Source organism: Amblyomma mixtum, chromosome 5, assembly GCF_055824585.1.
Source record: "Amblyomma mixtum isolate Tamu chromosome 5, ASM5582458v1, whole genome shotgun sequence".
NCBI lineage: Eukaryota > Metazoa > Arthropoda > Arachnida > Ixodida > Ixodidae > Amblyomma > Amblyomma mixtum.
In genome coordinates, this window is record NC_143016.1 from 46,429,313 (window position 1) to 46,451,136 (window position 21,824).

The window sequence follows — 21,824 nt, forward strand, 5'->3', positions numbered from 1 at the left end:
TAGCCCCATTCCTAGTTTCACTCACGCTTTGTATTTAGGCTCAAATGAGGGAGTTCTCTTTGTGTAGGAAAACTGTTAGTCTCACCCGGAAATTTAAAGGGACATTGGCTGCGGCTGTCAGTTGGGACGCGTCGTAGTTCAGCTGAATACCCAGTTAGGTGAACGATGTCAATGACTAATCATTCACGGGGTGCAGAAGATAGCTTTCGCTGTCCAGATGCTGCATAATAGAAAAATCACCGACAGAACTCAACACATGGCGACTGTTACGCAGCGCCCTCTGTATTAAGTGGAGTCTGCAATTTTGCCGAGGCGGATATGTTGCCATGTGGGATGCCTTCGTTCAGAAGGTGTAAGAAGCGCATCTTGCAAATGAACGTTGTTGAAAGCCAGAGCTTGACGTGTATTCGCCTCGTCCGCGTTCTGCGCTGTTCACTTTAGCAAGGAGAACAGACAAGCCTATGGGGCTGTTCTGGCGGACTGGTATTACAGTTACTTTGAGCGCGTTGTTCCTCGTTGACATGATATTTGGTGGTAGTGAGCCAAGAAGGCTACGATCTTGAAACCGGTAGTGATAAGCAGATATCCCGATGGTGTAGGGACGTTGAAGAGGTGACCGGATCGGGGAGTTGCGGAGGGAAGGTTGCTCAGGACGGTGTGTTTTCGATCACCAGTTGTTCGTCTCGGGCACCAATGAGCTTGCTATTCGTCGCATTAAACAGATTCCGTGTGTGCGAATGTAAGCCACACCTGGACCACTTTAAATTGTTTTTTACGTACGTCAGAGGGCAGTCGGTGTCGCAAAGGGCGGGTCGAAGTATTAATAGTGTAATTATTTTTTAATTATAATAGATCAGAAAGCAGAAGAAAAAAACAACCACATGCCGCCAGTGGGACCCGAATCCACGGAGGTCGTTCATTCGGATCCCGGCGGTGACATGTGGTGGTTTTGTCTTCTGCTTTCTGATCAATTATAATTAAAAAATAATTACACGATTAATCTTTTGCTGATGAAGACCCAAAATTAAAGAAAAAAAAACAGCCCCCATGCTCCTTGGTTATTGTGACTATTGGCATCCGTCATGAAGATTATAACGGAAAACATTGGACCCCTAAAACATTGGACCGAGTTTATGACAATTGATTTCAGCATTCTGCACACAAAAAGGCGATAATGTTGGCGTTTTCAACGAGTAACATTTGGGGATTATTAATGCGCTGAACAGAGCTATTAAATCTACTTAAAACCGTGCTTCTCATCAAAACGCAGTGGAACGAGAGGCGTTGGGAAGGACTGCAACCTGAATTTAAGAGCACAACCGATAGTTTTAATAAACAGGGTTAAAATGCTTACTGTTGTTGCTGAGTAGTTTGCTAGTAATTATTTTGTAGTGGTTCATGATTATTGAGTCGTTCTCTATTCATTTTTTAAGCTCTTCCTGGTCCTGAATAAATATTTAAAATATATGCGGAATGTGGCAATCACAGCCTCAGGAGAGGGAGAATCTTAACCCTTTCAGCCGCCGTAACTGAGTACAAGAGTTAAAAGGAGAGCTGAAAACTTGAAGCGCCAAAATACCGCCGTCATGAAGCTGCAACCTGAATTTAACGCGGTCGAAACGAAAACAGACCACTCTAAAAATTTCTAGAATAACGTGGCAAAATTTCAAGTGGGATGTGACGCAGCATATGGTATGGTAAATCGCAAGGAGTGTCTTTTGCAGGCGTTTATTTTGCCTCCTGTTATACAATTTCTGCCTTGACACAGAGGTCAGAGCAGTTGGAAGAGAACAACCGCTGATGAGGAGGCATTTTTTATTGTAAGAAATACAAAGGTACGAAATACGATGAAAATGATAATATTCCTCAAAAACTGGTGTGGAACAGAGACGGCATGCCACGTTTCCTGCTTAACATGCTTCGCAGGGATGAATTCCTGACTGATTCGAGATTCAGGAAACCCGATGTACCGTTTTGAGGCGTTAGAGCTGCAAGGGATTTATAAACAAGCATAACAATTTCGTGCTAAAAAATAGTAGTGTTCTAACGTAGTTAAACCTAGTAAACCTGCGAAAGCATGTGTTTAGCCTGATTGGCTCATGATTTTGCTTTTCTGGGTAGTCGGCGCGTCTGGCGACGATATTACACTCGGCTTAAGCTCTGACTGAGATTAAGCTGATCTAATCTGTTCGCGCTGCAGATGGAAGTTGATGAAGGCGACGGTGTGCAGTGCGCAGCGCGACAGTGTGTAGCAGTTTAACGCGAGGCGTGATCGGCTGCGGCGATCGCACAGTGCTCTCGTGCAGTGGCCAGCGAAGCTGATCTTTTCGCTTCGCCGCGTATTCTAGTCCCAGTGGCAGAAATGTTTATTTTGTGATTTATTTATTTACCACACATGGAACATAACGCGGCATCGCTGTTGTTATGCAGCGGCTCAAGACCGTAACATCGGTTTGCGAGTTTCATAGTCGGGGTTTGTGAGCGTATGAGTGTTTTCTCACTGAATGGGCGCGACCAGGGAATTTGCCACTCTCCCACGCCAGTGAGTATAGTAACAACCGATGCATTCGAAAGCTCTGAAGAGAGCTTTCAAGGGTTAGGAGAGCTGAAGAAGGAGAGAAGAAGAATCATATTTAAAGGTTAGGGGAGCTGAATATACTGTACGACCACGACCACCCTGTAGAACACAAACGCAAGCCCGGTGGTCAGAATATTCCTGGAAATGCGGGTAGTGTTGCACAGTTTTGGAGAAAACGTGATACACGGCCTTATAAATAAGTGCTGCGTAAGCCAGAAGTTAGAATTCGAAATCGAGCTGCGATGACTCCATCCAGGGCGCCCACGTTCCGTTGTGGTACTCAGGAAAACTCGCAGGATCGGTGGAAAAGTGGAGGGCGGGTTTGGCAACTGCTCGGTACGCGTCGAGGCGCTTTTTCAACAATGAAACGACCTGCGAAGAGAAAATAAATGACGCTAAGTATACGGACTCAGTTTAACATATTGAGCGGAAGGACGACGGCAAGGCTTTTATTCGACGAAAATGAATTGCAAGGCATTGTCAACTCTTGATCAGTTGAACTTTGTTAGCTACAGTTAGAAGTGCTTGTTTTTTAATTTGAGGGCAGCATCACATGCCTGAGTCTATATTAAAAAAAAAGACGTGCAGGCAGTATGTTAATGTCGAATGCTTAGCAATTCTAAAAAGCTATAGCATCCCTGAAAATACGACTAATGTATAACAAATTCTTTAGTAGAATGAGTATGCTTCCAGGTTTCTAACAGCTCAGCCTTTACGCCCTTGCAATCCAGTAGGGAACATATCTACACAGGCTCGCCGAAGAAGGGCAGAATGACCTAGTTCGGGCAGAACATTGATCAAACATTTATTGAGCGTAGAGGAGGGACACGGGAATGCAACCAAAACAATAATGGCCCAATAATGATCTAGAAACGTTTTTTCGGTGGTGAATGTGTTCGTGAAACATCAAAAAAAGTGAAACAGCCCAATTTTCCCCCTACAAAACTCCGAGACCAAATACTTTCAAGAAAAAGCAAGAAACGACTCCGCGCGGCAAAAGCCGCGGTACGAGAAGGTATTGCTCTTGCACTTGTCGTTTTGAAAGATCAAACAGGAAAAAATTAAATATCTGCTGCTGTAGTACCCAACATATACAGGTCTTTTCTGAGTGCGGGTGCAGCTTCATTACTGCAAAAGTAAACTCGGATTTCGCATAATCTGCGTTATAACTTTCCACTTGCAGTACTGTTTAAAGTTAAACCATTTCACATTGCCATTGTACCTTTAAAGCACGACCACTATCTGAAAGCTTCTGCATGTGTGGCGGTGGCGCGAACTCAAGTTGCGGGGTTCGTTTAAGCTTCCAGTTGACAACATTGTGGCCTCTCCTGAGGTTGTTTCTTTACTTGTTTGTGTATGCGCACGCTAACTTCAGGCGTGGGCTCTTTAGCTCATTTTTGTTGCAGTCTTTTCGAAAGTGTTCCCCGTCTTTTTTAAGACATCTTTTTGGAACTCAAAATTGAATCGCGGCATCCTCGTTCGGCACTTAACTACGTATTTACTAGTGGAGTGATTGCAGGATTGCAATGTGTGGCTTTTGTTGCAGAACGTTAGGCTGAGCGGAGCAAGGAGATAAATGAATTAGAAATCACGGAAATGCTGTAGCTTGACATAAATTTTAAAAGCTGTATGCGGACTTTCAGAAAATTGCCGTTTTAATTCCTCAGCGTTTGCTATTATAACGCTCCGGTAGATATTTCCAGCAAGAATGGCAAGCAGCGCTTCACACCGGTAGCCAACAAGCAGTAACGTCATAGTCTCTGCCGTAGTATGGCCACAGAAACGCCACAAAGGTTATGTGTTAGACACTTACCTCCGGAAGAGAGTCGGCCAGATTGTTCAGCTCACACGGATCTTTCACAATATCGAAAAGGAACTCCGTATCGTTCGGAGAAAAGTTATTCCTCTTCCGCTGGCCGCACGTTAGGGTGGCTCGTTGTCTCCAGCCCTTCGGAAACTTCAAGCGATCCATCTTGTACAGATCCCTCAAAACAGCCGCTGCCGTCGACTGGGCAAGCAGTGCTTCAAGGTCTATGACACTGTGGCGATACCCCGGAGTTCGGTATCGGCCATTGTTTTCGCCAAGTTTGTCCAGGACCAGTTTGTATCGCTTGTCGCGAATTGCCGCCACTAAGGATTCGGGCTTCACGGGGTCGATGTTGTAAAGCATATCTGTGCGTGGTGATTCCCTTCCTGTCGACAGATGGTGCCACATGTCCACTCCATCCACTTCTCCCAAGTTCGCCACATCACCTCCTGAAAGCGCAGTCCGATAAAAAGAAAAATTGAAAGTGAAGAAAAAATATCCCAATGCTGAGAAACTGTCCGGACTTCACAGGTGTATCTTGGAGTAATCTCCGCGACCATGATGAGCGTAATGTTCCCAGACAGCGCGGACTGCGCAAAAGACCACTGATGTATACCTTAACTTACTACTAGTAAATATTTAATGAAATAAGTAAAATATATTATAAATAGAGCAACCGAGGGAAAATTAAAACGAAAGCACAGGTTACAGGGGAGCATGAAAAAAAAACGCATATGGTTTCTGACGTATTGGGCAATGGCAATAAATTTACCCTTGCGGCTGAGCACATGAATTCTCATTTGGATGACCACTGCCGTGTTGATTTATCTGTAAATGCTATGCTGTTTCGCAACAGATCTGTGGCTGGCGGCCGCCGATGGCCATAGAGATTTCGCTAAAGCGCAGCTGCAATTGATGCAGTGTTTGCAAGGTGTCATCCATGCAAAGTGTGCACGTTGTTATGGTGCATACACAAGATATCAATCAAGTCTTCTCCTTTCTGGTTAAGAAAATAACTATCGCGGCAAATCAATATTCTGAAACAAGGACGTTCCCACAGTTAACACAGTTGTTTGTTTTAAGGCTTTATCTGATAGCCCAAGGGTTAAATTCCATATGAAATCACACCTCAGAAATGTTGCCTAGTTTGTGTGGTGCTGAAAAAAAAAGCAATTTTGCAATCAATGGCCGAGCAATGTTTTCCAAATCATTCAACGTTGCGTGACTGCAGAACATTAATCATGCAATCTGCACTTTGTTTTATACCGCACTCATCGTAGCACGAAAGCATCCATTTCATCTGCAAGAAAAAAAAGAAACATTTCGCAGATAGTCTTTTGTGTCGAAGACAAGCGTTGACTGGAATCGCTTTTTAGCATGCACCGCAGTCATTGCGGACACCAAGACTATATCTAACTGTGTTTCTTGGTGACTTTTGTCCTCTTGGCTGATTTTTTTTACAGTTGTCTACCCTAATGCTTTCAGATGTTGAAATCGTGTGATATAAATATATAAATGACATTCCGCGATGAAAATTCGGTGGGGCCTACCTAATGAAGCTTCATCTATAATAACCGTGACACAGTACTAGGTTGCGCCAGGACATCGAGAAAGAGCACAGCGCCACGCGCGAGCTATGAGCACAGTGCGCGAATCAGTCACTCTTTATGTGACCAGGCTATGAGTCTGTCTATTTTTTTTCATCGGCAGTGGTATTATGCCCGAGCATTTGATCGTGATAGATACCTAGTAATCAAATCTCTAATCCTCTTGTCGAACATTACTTCAGTAGAAAGATATTTGTGACTCGCACTTGAACACAATCACTTTGCAGGCCCTTGTTTTAGGCAGCTGTGGTTTCCTGCTCTTCCTTGTTCCTGTGGAGCTTAACTGGCTGTTACTTTCCAGCGGCCATTACGGGCGTCTGTGTAGTGCTTTTTTTATTGGTTTATTTTTGGTTTACAATGCATGCGTAAACCAAGGACGAGCAGGCAAAATGCGTTAAACAACACCTGACTAAGGCCTGCCCGCCTATACAAAAACAAACAACAAATTAAAACAAACATTCAAAGCATTTGGCAGCAACCGACTTCGAACAGAAAAAAACGCAGGTTAAAATTAAATTGGCAGTAATATACAGATTTGATACCAAAAAAGATACAACGGTGTTTACTTATAGAGCACTGTCACGAAAGTAGCATATCATGCACGGCTCTTTTATAGCTTTGGTCACTTCGTGTTTCCATTGCCATAGAAAGTAGCGGAGCGTAAGCATTTAGAACTCGCGGTATCTTAAATGTCAACATTTGGTGGCCATAATTACGGGACTTTGAAACGTGGAAATTAGCTGTTCGGAAGTTATATAGTCCAGGCATGTGCAGATATGTGTTCTGAAACGCTTCTTTACTGTATTTTATTTGATTCGTTACGTATATAGCCAGTTTTTTGTCATACATTGTTTGTATTTTAAATAACTTGTGTTTTCTAAAAACCTCCCTTGTGTCTTGGCTGAGTGTAAGGTTGAATACAGCTCGGATAGCCCTTTTTTGCAGCGCAAATAATTTTGCTATATTAGTAAGTGTTGTTGTTCCCCACACAAGTAGGCCGTAATGTATATAGGAGTCAACTAAAGAGTAGTATAGCTGTAGTTTGCATCTGACAGGTACACGCATTCGTAGTCTGTTTATTATACGCACTGACCACGATACTTTACTGCGTAAATAATCTGAATGGTCATTCCACAGTAAGTGCTGCTCGAAAATTACTCCTAAAAATTTTATTGAATTTTCACGAAGTAGAGTTGAATTTTGAAATTTCAGTTGAAAACTTTCAGTAATGATCTTGTTTTTGGCTCTAAATACGACATATTTAGTCTTTTCAACATTTAGTTTCAATTGGTTAGATTCCAGCCATGAAGAAAGTTCTTGTAGCCATACGTTTGCTTCTTTCTCTAAGATAGCCACATTATTTCCTGAAAAGAACACATTAGTATCATCTGCGTAAATAATAATATTCTTAGTCTGAGGTATGTTCACTATGTCGTTAATATACAGAAGGAACAGTATCGGTCCTAAAATAGAACCTTGTGGTACACCAACTACAATTTCCCCTGGTGTTGATGATACTGCGTTCATTTGGGTTATCTGAAAACGATCTTTGAAATAACTGGTGAGAAGCTCAAGAGCAAGACCTCTTACCCCGTACCGTTCCAGCTTTTGGAGAAGGATATCGTGTTTTACCGAGTCGAAAGCTTTCTTTAAATCAAGAAAAATTCCTATTGTTACTAGTCTTCTTTCTATATCGTCAATTAGCTGTTCCTTAATATTAAGCAAAGCAGATTCTGTTGTTTTATTTTTTTTGGAAACCATATTGCTCTTTTGCAATAATTTTGTGTCGTGCCAGATAATTATTCAGGCGATTATTTATTACATATTCATCAACCTTCGCAAAAGTTGAGAGAACGGAAATCGGTCTGTAGTTGTTGAGATTGTTGGCACCACCGCTCTTGTGAATTACAGCTACACGAGCCACTTTCACCAAGTCTGGGAACCTACCAGTGTTAAGCATGATGTTACAGATATGTGCTAGTGGGGCAGCTAAAATATCTGCAACAAATTTGATTGGCCGTGTCAGGACGTCATCTATTCCCGGAGCACTATTGTTTCGGAGTGAGTTCATTATGTCTACAATTTCATTATCAGTACATGGTTCCAGGAAAATTGAAAATGGAATCGATACATATCCTTCCAGAAGGCCGCGAAGATACGAAAATATATTATGTGCAGGTGTACTCTACGGCATGCCGGATGCTATGTCCGGGTTTGTAGCTAGTTAAAGGAGGATTATTTAACTATCTTATTTAGCGCTTCGTCGTATGAGTGTGTGTGTCCGTTCTTGTGTTATGTTAGCGCTTTACAAATCCGCAAGGATTCATCTACTATAATTACCTTTTTATTTGGCTTTTTAGGGCATAATATACATTACAGAATTAAAGAAATTAACATTGTAGATGAACTGATGGAATTGAAACGTCCAAATATGCGCACAAAAAAACTCGGTACCAAAACATAGGAGCTACATACACAGGAAGTGGCATAAGCCCAGTTCGAGACAGACGTCTTCATCATGAAAATAGCAGGCCCACTTTCAAATACAGGGATGCGCGCTCCTGACTCGCCGCAGGTGCTCCCGACTCTGTTAACTGATACGCGCAGTCATGATGACGTCGGCTACATGGGGCTTCCACTGCGTTCCTGCTGGTATTAAAGCGGAGGACAGTAACGGCTGCCGGTCTCGCTTGTCACTACGCCCAGCCAACCGCCCCTATGTATTTTCCCCATTGCGCTGTCACACTGAGCACTGTCTCGTAACTTACTGCCGGAAGACAGCAGCATTTATTTCCCGTTCCGGCTGTTCGGTTAGAGCGTAGCCTCCCTCCTGAGGTTAGCGATTTCTCTCCACCGGCTGAGTGAGGAATGACGCCGGTCGGCTGGACTCCCAAAGAACTCTACTTCCTAGTTCGGCCTTAAAAAGCGTTCGCCTGGAGTGAAGTGCTGCTATACTAGATTTGTCGCGTTCGACTTATAGAGCCACAATGTCGATTCTGAAATTTAAAATGCTGGGTTCGCCTACGATGTTGAACGTCTCCGATTCCGCCGCACGCTATATTGTCTCGCAAGTTTATGAGTTAATAGGTAATACTAATGCGAAAGCACATCTTGTCTAATGAGTGGCGTGTACAGGACCTGGCAGCAAAGCGTGTCTGCAAAGCGTGCCCGCATGAAAATGACCATTGAAAAAAGAAATTTGCCGGCATTACGGTTCCAACCCAGGCAATCTGTGTGCCAGGCGGGCACGAAACGAATTTGCCACGAAGGGTCGTTGGTTCAAGCATGTTAGAGGGGAACTAAGTGAAAGCGTTGTGATGTGTACGACGGTAAAATGTGATGGGGATGTGTACTTACGTTAGAGAACGATGGCTTGCAAGAAAAAAGTTGCTGGCGTCCAAACGCAAATGCTTTCGCATTTCTCCAATGCAGCAGACTGCAGTGCCCTCCAATTTTTGTGAATTAATAAACTTTTATCTACCTAGTGCCACGAACATGACGTCCGCCATGCCGCATAATCATCATGCACAGAGCGCATTGTCGTATCTTTCACGGTTTTTAAATAAAAAAAAATCTGCACCGGTTAAGCCGAAACTCCCGATATAAACATTTCTGCCGTGTTCACTGTGCAGATCTACCTGGAAGGTTGCAGACCGGTTTATAGAACTCGCGCTAGTGTCTCCCCTGTAGTGCCGCCAGACGCAAACGACAGTCCAGCTGGCAATATGACGACTCCTAGGGGGAGCCCATTCGAAACGCGTTGAGGTTTTTAACCGAATCGAGCACGTATGTCAGGTGTGTTTTGGGTTCTGACGAACAAAAGCAAAGAATAAAGCACTAACCGGCTATCTTGTACAGCGTGGGGAACCAGTCCACGAGGTGCATGAGCTGATGGGACACCCTCCGTCTCTTGGCAAGCAGGGGACTCCAGACGAAGGCTGGCACCCTGGTGGAGCCCTCCCACACCGAAAATTTTGTCCCGCGCAGTGGCCAATTGAAGCTGCGGCTGGAGTAGTCGCCAAACGGCGTGCCACCGTTATCGCTGGAGAAGACGATGACGACGTTGTGCAACATGCCTTCTTCGCCGAGAGTCTGGACCACATCGCCCACGGACTCGTCCAGTGCGTCCACCATCCCTGCAGCGGGAAAAGTGTCCACGCTGAAGCCACAGTGCAACTGCATCCTAGTGACACTTGAGAGCGCGTGCGCCACCCTGCTTGTCATTCACGTGGAATGAACGTTTTATAACCGTGGTATATATTAGCGAGTAAACTCAACTTCCGGGGGTGCTGCGGGTGTCGCTACCTCCCAGAAGATGGCGTGTTCATAAAGGTCCATGCTTAACTCGCCCCTTATGAATATATCGCTTTCCCGGCTTGTAGCAAATTTCTCGAAATTTTGGGTTGAGTGATTACGTTTTTGACCGTGCGCACTCAAGTGTGACATGTTCTAGAACCATCGTAGTCAATTAGACCGAAATTGTGGCATTTTTCGCGTCAAATAGCTGCACGAGTTCGTGGTCTCACTGGCGAACGTTTTGGAGCGAAAGCTCTACGCTCCTAACAGAAATGAGTACAAAGAGAGGAACCTGCGCACTCCCTTTTATAAAAGGGAGTGCACTAGGGGACAACTTTACTTCCTTTTTACTCCCATATGGGCGTACTCGTGTTTAGAGTGTATACTCAATATCAAAGCTGCCATAGCGGACTCGTCGCCGCTGGGATTCGAACAGCTTAGCTTTGCTGGCCATTGCGCGAGAGCACTATGCTATCATCGCAGCCGATCACGCTCTGTGTTAAACTGCAACACACTCTCGGGCTGTGCGTTGCATATCCTGTTCTTCATCAACTAATACCACTGTCAAACTAATATTCGCGCTTCGAGCTATGTGGCGGTAGTGACAGAGAGATGTGCGCTGCTTGCATTGGCATGGGAAACGTTTTGGCAGAAACACGGCACTAGAGCGATACGCGTTGGCGTTCGCAACACTGCTGCAGAAACGTGGCACTGGGCCATATGCCGCCTCTTTGCATTGGGTAAATTGGCATTGACGACGAAAAAGTTCAAGACGTGCATAACTGGCTCCTAAAGTCAGTGGACACCTCAATCACGCTTTCTGGTATGTGGTGGGGGTGTCCGCCTGCAGAAAACTGAGCTCTCGCACAGTATTTTGTGGTTAGCAATTTTTTTCCCCGCACGCTGTGCTAGAGCTGTTTAAAGATGTGCTCAAATCGTAACCAATTACGATGAAATAAAATCCGGAAACCAGCATCGTTCAGTTTAATAGCACCATCGAAAATATTTTTGTTTAAACTCAGTGTCATTCATTTCGTCACAATATATTGTATTGAATTGTATTTATTCTCATGTAGTGCCCCTGCTAAGGCATTTCAGGTGTACAATAAATGAGTAAATAAACATAATTTTTTCACCAATCAGACTTGCCAACCCATTTGCGCAGTAACTGAATTTGTATGTACTTTTAATTTTTAGCCACCATAAACACAGATACGTTGCGTCCTTGATTCTTTGATGAAGTTTTCTTCACCCGTAATTTCTTTTTGATGCAATTTTTCTGAACTATAGTGTTCTTTGGTTTACAGCCAAGAAATTTCATCGTACTGATTGTGTTTTTTAAAAATGCAGCTGACAAGGCCTACCGTCGATGCCCACCTACACTGCTGTCTCTGCCAAGGCACAAAACTAAAAGCCCGTGCACACGGCTGGGAAAAATATCCTGATGCATTTTTGTGAATTATATACCACACAGAGAGTGACAGAAGGGAGATGAAGTCTTTGACACGCAGTATTATATATCTCCAGTCTGTGCATCTACTTTTCGCGCAAAATTCGCATGTGACATTCACCTACCTTTTACTCAAGTCCTGAGAACCAAACCTGCCTGCATCCTAGGCATCGTTGCTTGAACTACACAAGAAAATAATGCATTCTTTGGATACAAAAAAAGGCAAGAGAGATAAAGCCTAGGACTTTGGGTCTGCAAGACAGACATCATTTCATGCCAGTTCCATTCCATTGGTCGCTCTCACGGTGGCACTGTCCCCTTCTTGTGCAAGTGCTGTGGTGCTCGCGGGATAAATGCTTTAGAGATGAAGTGCCCAATGAAGCTGCAAAATTACTTTAGTTATTTCTGTATTACAAACTTGTTCAACCTAGGGGGATTTCTCCGAACGTTGGACCGTGTGTTCGCTTCCTGTGTAGCTGGTGCGCCTTGTCCTATCGAACATCACTTGACAGGTGTTGTGTGTTTCAAAGCCTGTAGTGCAGTTGAAAATTGTTGCTAAAAGTTATTTGACAGGTATCAGGGAAAACATGCCAAGTTGATTTCTGAGGTATGATACCAAAGGAAGGTAGTGGGCATCAGTGGTAGATCTATATACAGTATCACCTGACAAAGGTCGCTATGCTGTCATATGATGCCATAGATAATTAATATTTATTGCCCTTTGCGTACTGCGCAATGTATATTAATTTTTACTTCGGAATGCACCACACATGTGAAATAATCTTGAGCTGTAAACTCGGTGCATGATGGTTGGATGGTGCATAAAGGGCGCCTAAGATAATAAGTTGGAAAGCTGGGGTCATTCTTTAGGATTAAGTATCAGCATTGCCATAGATAAAGTGAAGATTTAAGTATGTTCGTCACTTAATCCAATGCTCCTCGTTTGATTAAAGGGCAAGCTAAATGCGGATACGACGTCTGCTCATGTAAGTACTTTATTCATTGCTAGTTCGTTCGATGATGAGGCATGAAACATTGCACAAAATGAGCATCTTAGAAACCGGCAGTGTCACCGGTGACTTGAAAGGTTTTCTGCGCATAAGAATAACACATCAACACGCAGCTGGCGGTGGCTCAGCTCACCGCTTGTCGTCAATAGTCAGGCGTTAACAAAACCAATCGCATGGGGTTTATGCTCGAAGTGCACAAAATTGCACCTCACCTGCGAAAAGTCTCCTTGCTTTTTCATCGATGTAAGGAAACTTGTCGATGTTCTCCTTTGGCGCCTGAAGAGGTTCAGGTCCTCCCGCTCCATGCGTTGCCTGGTAGCTCAAAAGGAGGAACATTGGCTGCAGGACAAGAGAAAAAATCATACTCGTTTGATATGCGAGGGAGGATTATTGGCGATAAGAAATTCAACTGGAGATATCCACCACTAGTACACTCGCTGCACTATCTGATAAGAAAGGCTACTGTTAAACAATTCAATTACTTTATCCTTTTGTCTGTTTCGGATGAGTTGCTGGGCCCTCCGGGTGTAAAGAGTGGTGGAGTACACTCCAGAGTCTGCCCAGTTGGGCTCCGTGCCTATCCAGAAGTCAAGTCCAGTGTGGTTCTCCTGGGCAAAAACATGACCAAGAAACGCTGTTAGGTACTCTCAGTAACGCATAAGTTCCAATATTGTCTCGTAGCAGTTATTTCGTGTTTTTTTTTCCTCGGGGTATTTTGTTGACGGTTGCGAACTGGTGAAGCCTGTCAGACAAGCGTCGAAGGCGTCGATGAAAAAAAAAAGAAGAAATAGGTCGCGTGGATAATTGTAGCGAGCATTATGAAACCCGGAATAAAAAAGAACTTTGCCCATTTCTCTGATTGTAATTAGCTCGAGCACGTTAATGAGGAACGCGCTGTTTCCCACTTCGTCACTTAAACCAGGGAGGCGGCACTTTTGTTATTGAAATGATGAGGAAGAACGCATAAGACTAAAAATATTGCAGTGTTGTTTCAAAGTTGGCACTGTTATCCCAATAGTGATCGGCGTTTGTTGTTACGCATCGGCTTGCCGTCACGTAACAATATTGTGCTCTAAACCCAGTGTCATTAGTTTCATATTAATATTTTCTATTGCATTGAATTTTTACTCATGTAATACCTCTGTTAAGGGCATTTGAGTTTCATAATAAATAAATAGGGCATTAAACAATAAAAAAGCCAGTCCCTGCTTTATTTGAAGCCGCTAGAAAAAAGCATTTGGAGCAGTATAAGTTCTTCATAAATTGTGTTTTTGTCAACAATAGTTCGAAATTTTCGTCGGCTGCATAAATGCCCATTGTTCAAATTTCGAACGGTTTTGTATCAAACGGCAGCGAGCCATTGAGATAGCCTTTTATTGACGGGTGCGGGTGATCGACTGCAAGCTAAATACTGTGGCGAAACTTTGTCCATCATCTTTACGACTTGTAGGTGGTATCGAAAAGGGCGAATTGTCCCATTGCAGCGCCATAAGCCGTAAGGCTCATAGGTGAGCTGTTCTAAATTAATGATTACGATTCCAGAACACAAATAACAAAGCATCTGCAATTATGTTCTTTTACATAAAGCTCTTTCGATGATGTTTCATCAAAGACAGGCTTCCCGTGAGCTTTTCAGGCACTCTGACAAAGTGCGGCAGGATAGCTATAATATCCGTGCATTTCTATACGTGGAGAAAGAACTGATCTTTGACATAATGGTGTATAATATGCTGAGTTGTGAAATTTGCGCATTTTTTCAAATAAAATGTTGCGGTTAACTCAATCTAATTGCCACTTTTATTCAGATTTATGATTGACCTTCTTGTCTTTCTCGCTGGCTCTATTAAAAAGATTAACTGCTTCAGTGCCGCAATTCTAGCCCTCAAGACCGAAAAGGTATTCCTCGGTTTGCATTGTAATAATCTCAGATAAGTCGCCATGACATCCGAATTCAAGCTTATTGAGCATTTTTGCATACGTACGTGACTCACGGTGTGGCTGTAGTAATCTTCCTCTCCGTTGTAGAACCCGTAAAAAGTGTCGAAACCGCGGTTTATTGGTGTAAAGGCTTTCGCATAACATCCAAGATGCCACTGTAAGATACAAGAGCCTCAGCGCATCTCTGTGTGTCGAGAAGAAGGAATTTATTGAAATGCAGCCCACACACAAAGATAACTTTCAGCATAAAGATCACCTCTTATATTTTGCACTTAAGGTTTATCCTCTTCATTTTTCATAACTGAGCTGAGGCATCTTCAATCATAGCATTTTATTAGTTCGTGCATGTTTCAAAAAGACGTTATGTAGCGGCGTGAATTGAAGCAAAGCACATTTAACTTCCGATGAAAGGGTTGGTGCAGGAACTATATAGATGTCAAATTTGTCAAAAACTGCGTCCACAGAAGGTCGGTGAGTTCTGATGCTTGAATCAGTTTTGCGGTGTTACATGATTGTGCCGTCCAGTGGCTCCCATGAAAATTAATGTGCAGAGAGAAAAAAAGAGCAGCATGGGATGTGTTCTGTAATAGTTCCTAGACAGAGCTCAATCACTGTTGACCCACGGCAGCGCTACTGGGTTTAAATTTGGGGTTTTAAAATGCCTTTTTCGGGTTTTACAAAAAGTAGGTGTATACTGATATTCCTTCGGAAGCACACTTTCCCCTTTTGGGCCCGAACGGTTCCTACACAGAAATGTGCAGTCTAACTCTTTGTGGAAAGTAAAAGTAATCAATAAATGTATCGCACGCCTACAGTAGTTTAATATTCTAGGGGGACTCATTGCCGGTGGTAGTCGCACTCCCGTACTGGACAAGACATTTGGGCGGTGGACGTGATGGTTTCTTAGCTTCAATACATCGATTTGCCTTCAACAATTGTATATTTTTTAGGCCGGTTTGTCGTTGTTGCTTTGTCAAGGTAGTGCAAATGTAAACTGCGGTTGAGCAAAGAATGGCTAGTAAATTGCATGTGAATCATAAAAAGAACATTATAGGTAACACTTTGGAAGCTGAAGTGTTGATTGCTGGTTACCTTCCCGACGAGGTGAGTTTCATAGCCCAGCTCTTTGAGATACTGAGGTAGTATTGGCGTGTCCAAAGGGAGGCCCCGAGGCTCACCAGGGCCAATGGGAATTCCCTGTAAGCCTAGACAAGATATACAGCGAGAGATGACAGCCTTTAATCTCTGTGATACGGGAACATGCTTTGGGAATGTGCTTTATCGAAACGCAATCCCTTCCACTCCAGCGTCATACTTCTGCTACAGGAATTTTGATGACAACGTAGACCAACAAAACTCGTTTCCTGAATCTATTTCCTGCGCCTCCATGACGCCGTTAATAAGGCGCTCAATGAAAGCACCTTTTCTTATTCTTCCTCTGTTCGTGAGGACGCCACACAAGCATAACCTGTATGTTCTATACTCCTCGGTTTATTTATCAGTTGATTGATTGATTGGCTGATTAATAACTGACTGATATTAATACGTACTTTTTTAAAAGCCCGTCATTCGCAGATTGCTCGAGCAATTTGTGCGGGTAAGTGGCTCCACCCTTGTCATGGTGGCACCGGAGGGTGCTGATTAGAAAGTCTTGCCCATAGCTAGCGAGACTGCAGATAGTTTGCACCTCGACCGGATTTAGCGAGGTCGTCGTTCTGATGCTGGTTAATACATAACAGCTGTCCTCGAATGGAGGTAGCTTGACTGAATGTACCTCATGACAAGTGTGTTGGCTTAGCCACGCAGGACGTCAAGAAGAGCTCATGGTCTACGGTGAAGTTCTGACCAAGAATATGCTTCAAGAGAAAAACGAACTTCACTAGATGGGACATTCAGACTTTGATATGAGATACTTTACAGATCCTTCGTCTCAGGCACTTCGAAAGATTACAGGCACCTTTCCCTCTTTGTTGTAAATACTGAAATTGTAACCATTTGAATCGGCCTATATCTTATTTAATAGCTTGGCAATGTATCATTGTTTGTATTATTATTACCACACTTATAGTTCAGGGTTCAAGGGGGTTTAACGCCCCAAAGCGACTCAGGCTATGAGGGGCGCTGTAGTGAAGGGCTCCGGAAATTTCAAACACCTAGGGTTCTTTAACGTGCACTGACATCATGCAGTACACGGGCCTCTTGAATTTCGCCTTCATCGAATTTCGACCGGCGCGGCTGGGATCGAACCCGCGTCTTTCCGGACAGCAGCCGAGCACAACCACTGAGCGACCGTGGCGGCCATATTACACCTTATCTCGACGATAGTATACAAATTCCTTTCGTGCCCATACAGTATGCTTCCATTCTGTCTTGACGTGTTACGCACTCACATCCTTAATGCGCTGCCTTCAGTGCGCGTAAAATTATAAAATTATATGAAGTCCTTAACTGGGGCTCATGCCTCTGTTTAGTAGAAAAATTGACGGATCTAAAGACTGCAGCCTTTTTCGGCACCATTAGCTCTCATCTACAGTGGTTGGCCCCCTTGTCTCTCGAAACCTCACCCATTCGTATCGGGTAACGTCCGGTCATCAAAGCCACTCTTGAAGGAGTGCACATAGGCAGGGCGTAGAAGGTGTTCAGTATGACGCCGTCTGCTGCTAGCGCATCCAAGTTGGGTGTGGGAATCTGTACTGAGCCGTGAAAGCTCACATCGTCCCATCCCTGAAAAAGAAAACGACGGCCGTTGAGCGCTAGAATGAATGAGTTGCATGCTGGAGAGCAACAGTTGAACAAGAGTAACTTTGAGAACCCCCTTCTGCTCCCGTCCCTCAAGGAAACTGTGGTAATAGCGCATCGTAGCCTGTTGGTTGTGCTTTTTTTTTTCAGGCATCAAAAATGGCTGAGTCAGCCAACCTTTTTTGTGGCGATAATGCCACGACAAGACAGGAAGATTCCGTCGAGCTGAAATTAGTTGAGCTGAATTCAAACGTAAGTTCTAAACCCTTTTTCGTTATGTTCATCTGAGGACTGATATTGAGTAGAAACAGAACGCATGAAAGGATTCCGTCGGTTCCGTTTACCACCTTGACATATTAATCAGGTCGACCTGCGGCTCACATAATGCGCGAGATGTCAAACGACGTGTTTAAAGTACTGGCGACTTCTCTTAGAAAGAGTAGGAGCCCTAAAATTTTACCAGGTCAACGAAAAATAAGGCTTTCATAAATTAAACGCTGAAAGAGCGCTCTTATATTTATTGATCGCCTTATAGTCGATCTACCCCTATTTTCCCCCTCTTGAGCGTCAGCTTAAAACTCAGGTATATTGACGTTATCAAATCGTATCTCATGCACCTAGCTGGCAAATATTTCTCATAACCTACACAGCCCGTTCTAAGCGATTGCACATAATGCTGTACTCTTGAGTGAATGGTTAACTGACTGCCTGCACGGTGCAGTAGAACGCTCGGCTAGGTGTAGTGATTATGATTTACCTTCGACGCAAAAAAATTACTCCTTTGCCCGAGAAGCTCAAACTGAACCCCATTAAGTGCATTTATTGGGTTAGTTATAACATACTTAGCTGCGGTCTTGCCTAAACCCTGCGGTATTTGTGCATGGCAATAACCCTTTGCAAGAATAATACAACTTTTTGCCAACAATATAGTTTTCCTTCTTCGCCAGTTGCAACAATATGAACTTTAAACGGTAGTCAAGTGAAAGAAAACAAATGAAAGGCAGATCACCCCTGGCGATAAGAAGACCAGAGTTACGATGCGTAAACACATAGAAATGTGCCTCATGACCGACCTTTCCCAAGGTGCTCTACAGGAAGTATGTGGCGAAGAAACAATCAAGCTGAAAAAGCCTATCTGAGTCAGTGCATCATTATCACCTTAATGGATTGCGCAACTGACCAGCGTGATAAACGCGCCTTATGCAGCAAGTGAACACTTATGTCATTGTGTGTTAATTGTTCGTGATACAAGAATAGAGCAAAACTGTATAGGCACAAATACCCTATTTTTTGTTTTTAATGAGGACGTATGCTATTCTAAACATCGGTGCTTTTTACATGGGTGGCTCTTTTATTGTGACACACGCCTACACAATACGAAAGTTCCAGCTGGAGGTAGCTGATAATGTTAGTTCAAGCCAGGGAAGTCGGGCAGGTAGTCAAAACTTTTCGCCGCTGATGTGTCTTATTCTTGCATGGCTGATTGCAATTAACCTTTGTTTGGGAATAGCGTTGTATTGGTGCTCAGTTTTCCTAGGCCGTCATCTGTGAGAACCTTCACTGTAGTGAACCCCTCACGGTGTAACTGCCGCCATATATAGACGCTATTAGAAGAAACAAACTGAACAGGAGCAGTAGTTGTTTTATCACCAGTGTTGGCTTGTTGCTTTTAAACAGCAGTGAGCAAAATTGAAGGGAGATCAACGAGAAAAACAAGCATATGCAGTGGTAAAGGTACACCACGTCTCTAATTTTATTCTGTGCTAATGTTGTAATGCATTTCAGGCCTCTGTCTGGTGCAAACAAAGAGCTTCATACTATGTGCATAACATAACCTAGGTGTCTCCTAAGGACTAAGAGTTTTGCATCATACCTAGCTATTATGTGCATATTATGTGCATAAGCGTTCTTGGCTTGTGCCGTGTGCCCTCGCAGAGCGAAGGGCCTATAGCCACGAAGAATACTTAATAAGAAAAAGTTTCAGTGCCCCTTGATGTGTACAAGGAGTAGTACTGTGTCAGAATCGTTACTCACCAAGTCATCAACGAAGAAGAATACGATGTGAGGCTGCGCTTTAGTACACAGGACGATCGGCAAGGTCAATGTAAAGATCGCCAGAAGACACATTTTCCTTTCGGCGTTCCCTGAAGAAGGAATGAAGATAATGTATTGTAAGCGTTTACCGTTAACCTCATCTTCATATGTATATATTCGTCATGAACTCCCGTCTTCGTATTCTTCGCAAGCGCCATCGGGCGGGCTGCGGCCGTTCTCAATCTCACAACCGGTGGAGGTGCGGGGTGTGGGTTCGAGTTTATCCCCGGCTGTCAGTGGAAGGGTCGCAACCGAGGGTAACCATGCCCATAGAGGGACGATGGACTGTTGTGAGCTACTGGGGTCAACGTGTTTCACTGGGGCAGGTGGGCCGACCAGACGACAGCTGGAACGGATCTCCAGGGGGCTAGAGAGGGGTAAAGGGGGCAGCAAGAGCCACCTCCACGGAACAACAATATTGTCTGACGGCAGCCTATCGTTTACCGGAGTATTTCGTAACCGTGCAGAATCTAGTATTTTGTATCAAACGGAAACTCAAAATTTTCTAGTCTTTTTTGGCGTCTCGTCAAACGGCTTCAACTTGTGTGGTGCTTACTGTGAATTTCCCCAGCAGCAAGATAATGCAGCTACTCAGGTTAATCTCCGTAACCACGCGGTGAATTGTTAACAAGGGCGCGTTTGGGCCCTGCATCCAGCCCCTTTGCTAATGCACAGACAGGCGCGGCGTTGGCGAGGCTTTATTTTCCAAGTCCCCGCATTCTCTTTAGGACGTCCGCAGTGCAAAGCAGATCGCCCCTAGCTAAAAGCGGAATCTGGGGTTTCTTCACTTCCTCTCAGGTGCGGTCAGGTCGTGTATATTCGCACGGCCGCACAGAAACTGGCTTAATTTAATGGAACAACACTATCATCAGGAATCTGATGCAATGAAGCGGCACTGCACAAGACGTATATTTTTAACTCGTCTTGAAATGACAGCCGTCGTCTCTTGGGTCCGGATCATCTTCAGTTCACGAGCGGGTGAGAGTGATACGTCTATTGCTTGCGTCAAAACTCATTCCTGGACACTTTGTATACATTGTCATCAATTTTATTTCCTATAGTTTGACTGCATTGAAATGCACTGCAGCGGCGGGTGGGAAACGCAATGGGCACCGAACTATGCGTGGGTGACGCAAGTAATCGGAGCCTATGATCATTTACATGCTTTATGAAATCCGTTACTCGGTCATCCGTTACTCGGTGAGTTGATCAGTAGAAACCCTTCCTGACACCAAATGTTATAAAGACAACGAAGAACTGAAATATTTGGCGAAATTCGGCAAATTAGAAACATCGGCGCTCAGATCTTAAATACGTGTCGATCATCGCCTATATATGTTGCACAGGCGATCCAAATCACTCTCAGAATGTTTTCAGGAGTAAAATGCTGCACTCTGCAGTAAAGCAGCAGTCAAGCTGCATCTACGAACAACTGCACTCGCATCTCCACATAGCTTCAGGTCTTTGCTGTAGTGTGCCGTGCAGACAGGGAACACTTCGCGTGCATAACTTCTAAAGCCACAACGCAATAGATGCAGCCCACAAAAAGATGGGCATTTTCGTCCGAAATTTTTAACATATTCAAAGAGACTCCGCCCCCCCCCCATTAAGAAAGGAGAATGGCAAAAACAAACCGAACAGTTAATAACACGTTTATAGAGGTTACAGAGGAAATGGAATTTCCCCCTAAGGGTAAACCTCAAGCGACGAAAGGCTTGCGGTCAGACCAAGAAAATAAAAGGGGGGGGGGGGCTATTTCGCACAATGCAATAGTTAGCGCACTGGTTCTGCGCCGGCAGGAGGCGGGCAGGAATTCTGGTAAATTAATTTCAATCGCACTGAACTGCACCAGGTTCCTTTATTTTTATCATTTCTTTCCAATGCCTTTTGGGATTCGTTTGAATAGATTTTTATTTAACTATTCTCGTTTGCTGTATTAACTAAGCTATTCAGAATGCCTTAGAAGCAAAACTCACCTCCTAAGATAAGAAATCGAAACTCGGGATCTTGTTGCGCAGGGCGCGTCCTTCTGTCAAGTGCAACTGGTTTCGCTTCATTTTTTGGGGGTATAAATTGGCGCACTGTACTGGCTGAATCGAACTGCCTTTAGCCGACTGAAGAAAGGCGAGAGCTTGCTTAATTATGGCAACTTTGAACAGTTAGAATGTTCGGCGCAATCGCCATGCGCATTCAAGTGTCTCCTCTAGCTTTAGTGAAACTGAAACAGCCCTTTCCTAAATATAAGTGCATTTACTCTTTTGCACTGTGGTTAGCTCTGCAATATTGCCTAAATAACAAAACGCTC

General features: G+C 44.0%; 1 protein-coding gene across 1 annotated transcript; it reads right to left on the reverse strand.

The window, feature by feature from the left end:
- Positions 1 to 2,797: 2,797 nt before the first annotated feature.
- LOC149341980 (arylsulfatase B-like) lies at positions 2,798 to 19,552 on the reverse strand. The gene is made up of 9 exons (XM_089546722.1): positions 19,460 to 19,552; positions 17,251 to 17,410; positions 15,779 to 15,891; positions 14,731 to 14,841; positions 13,231 to 13,356; positions 12,961 to 13,087; positions 9,835 to 10,128; positions 4,392 to 4,834; positions 2,798 to 2,950 (listed from the first exon to the last, which is right to left on the reverse strand). Exons 1-9 carry the CDS (start codon positions 19,550 to 19,552, stop codon positions 2,798 to 2,800), a joined length of 1,620 nt encoding a protein of 539 aa, XP_089402848.1.
- Positions 19,553 to 21,824: the final 2,272 nt, after the last annotated feature.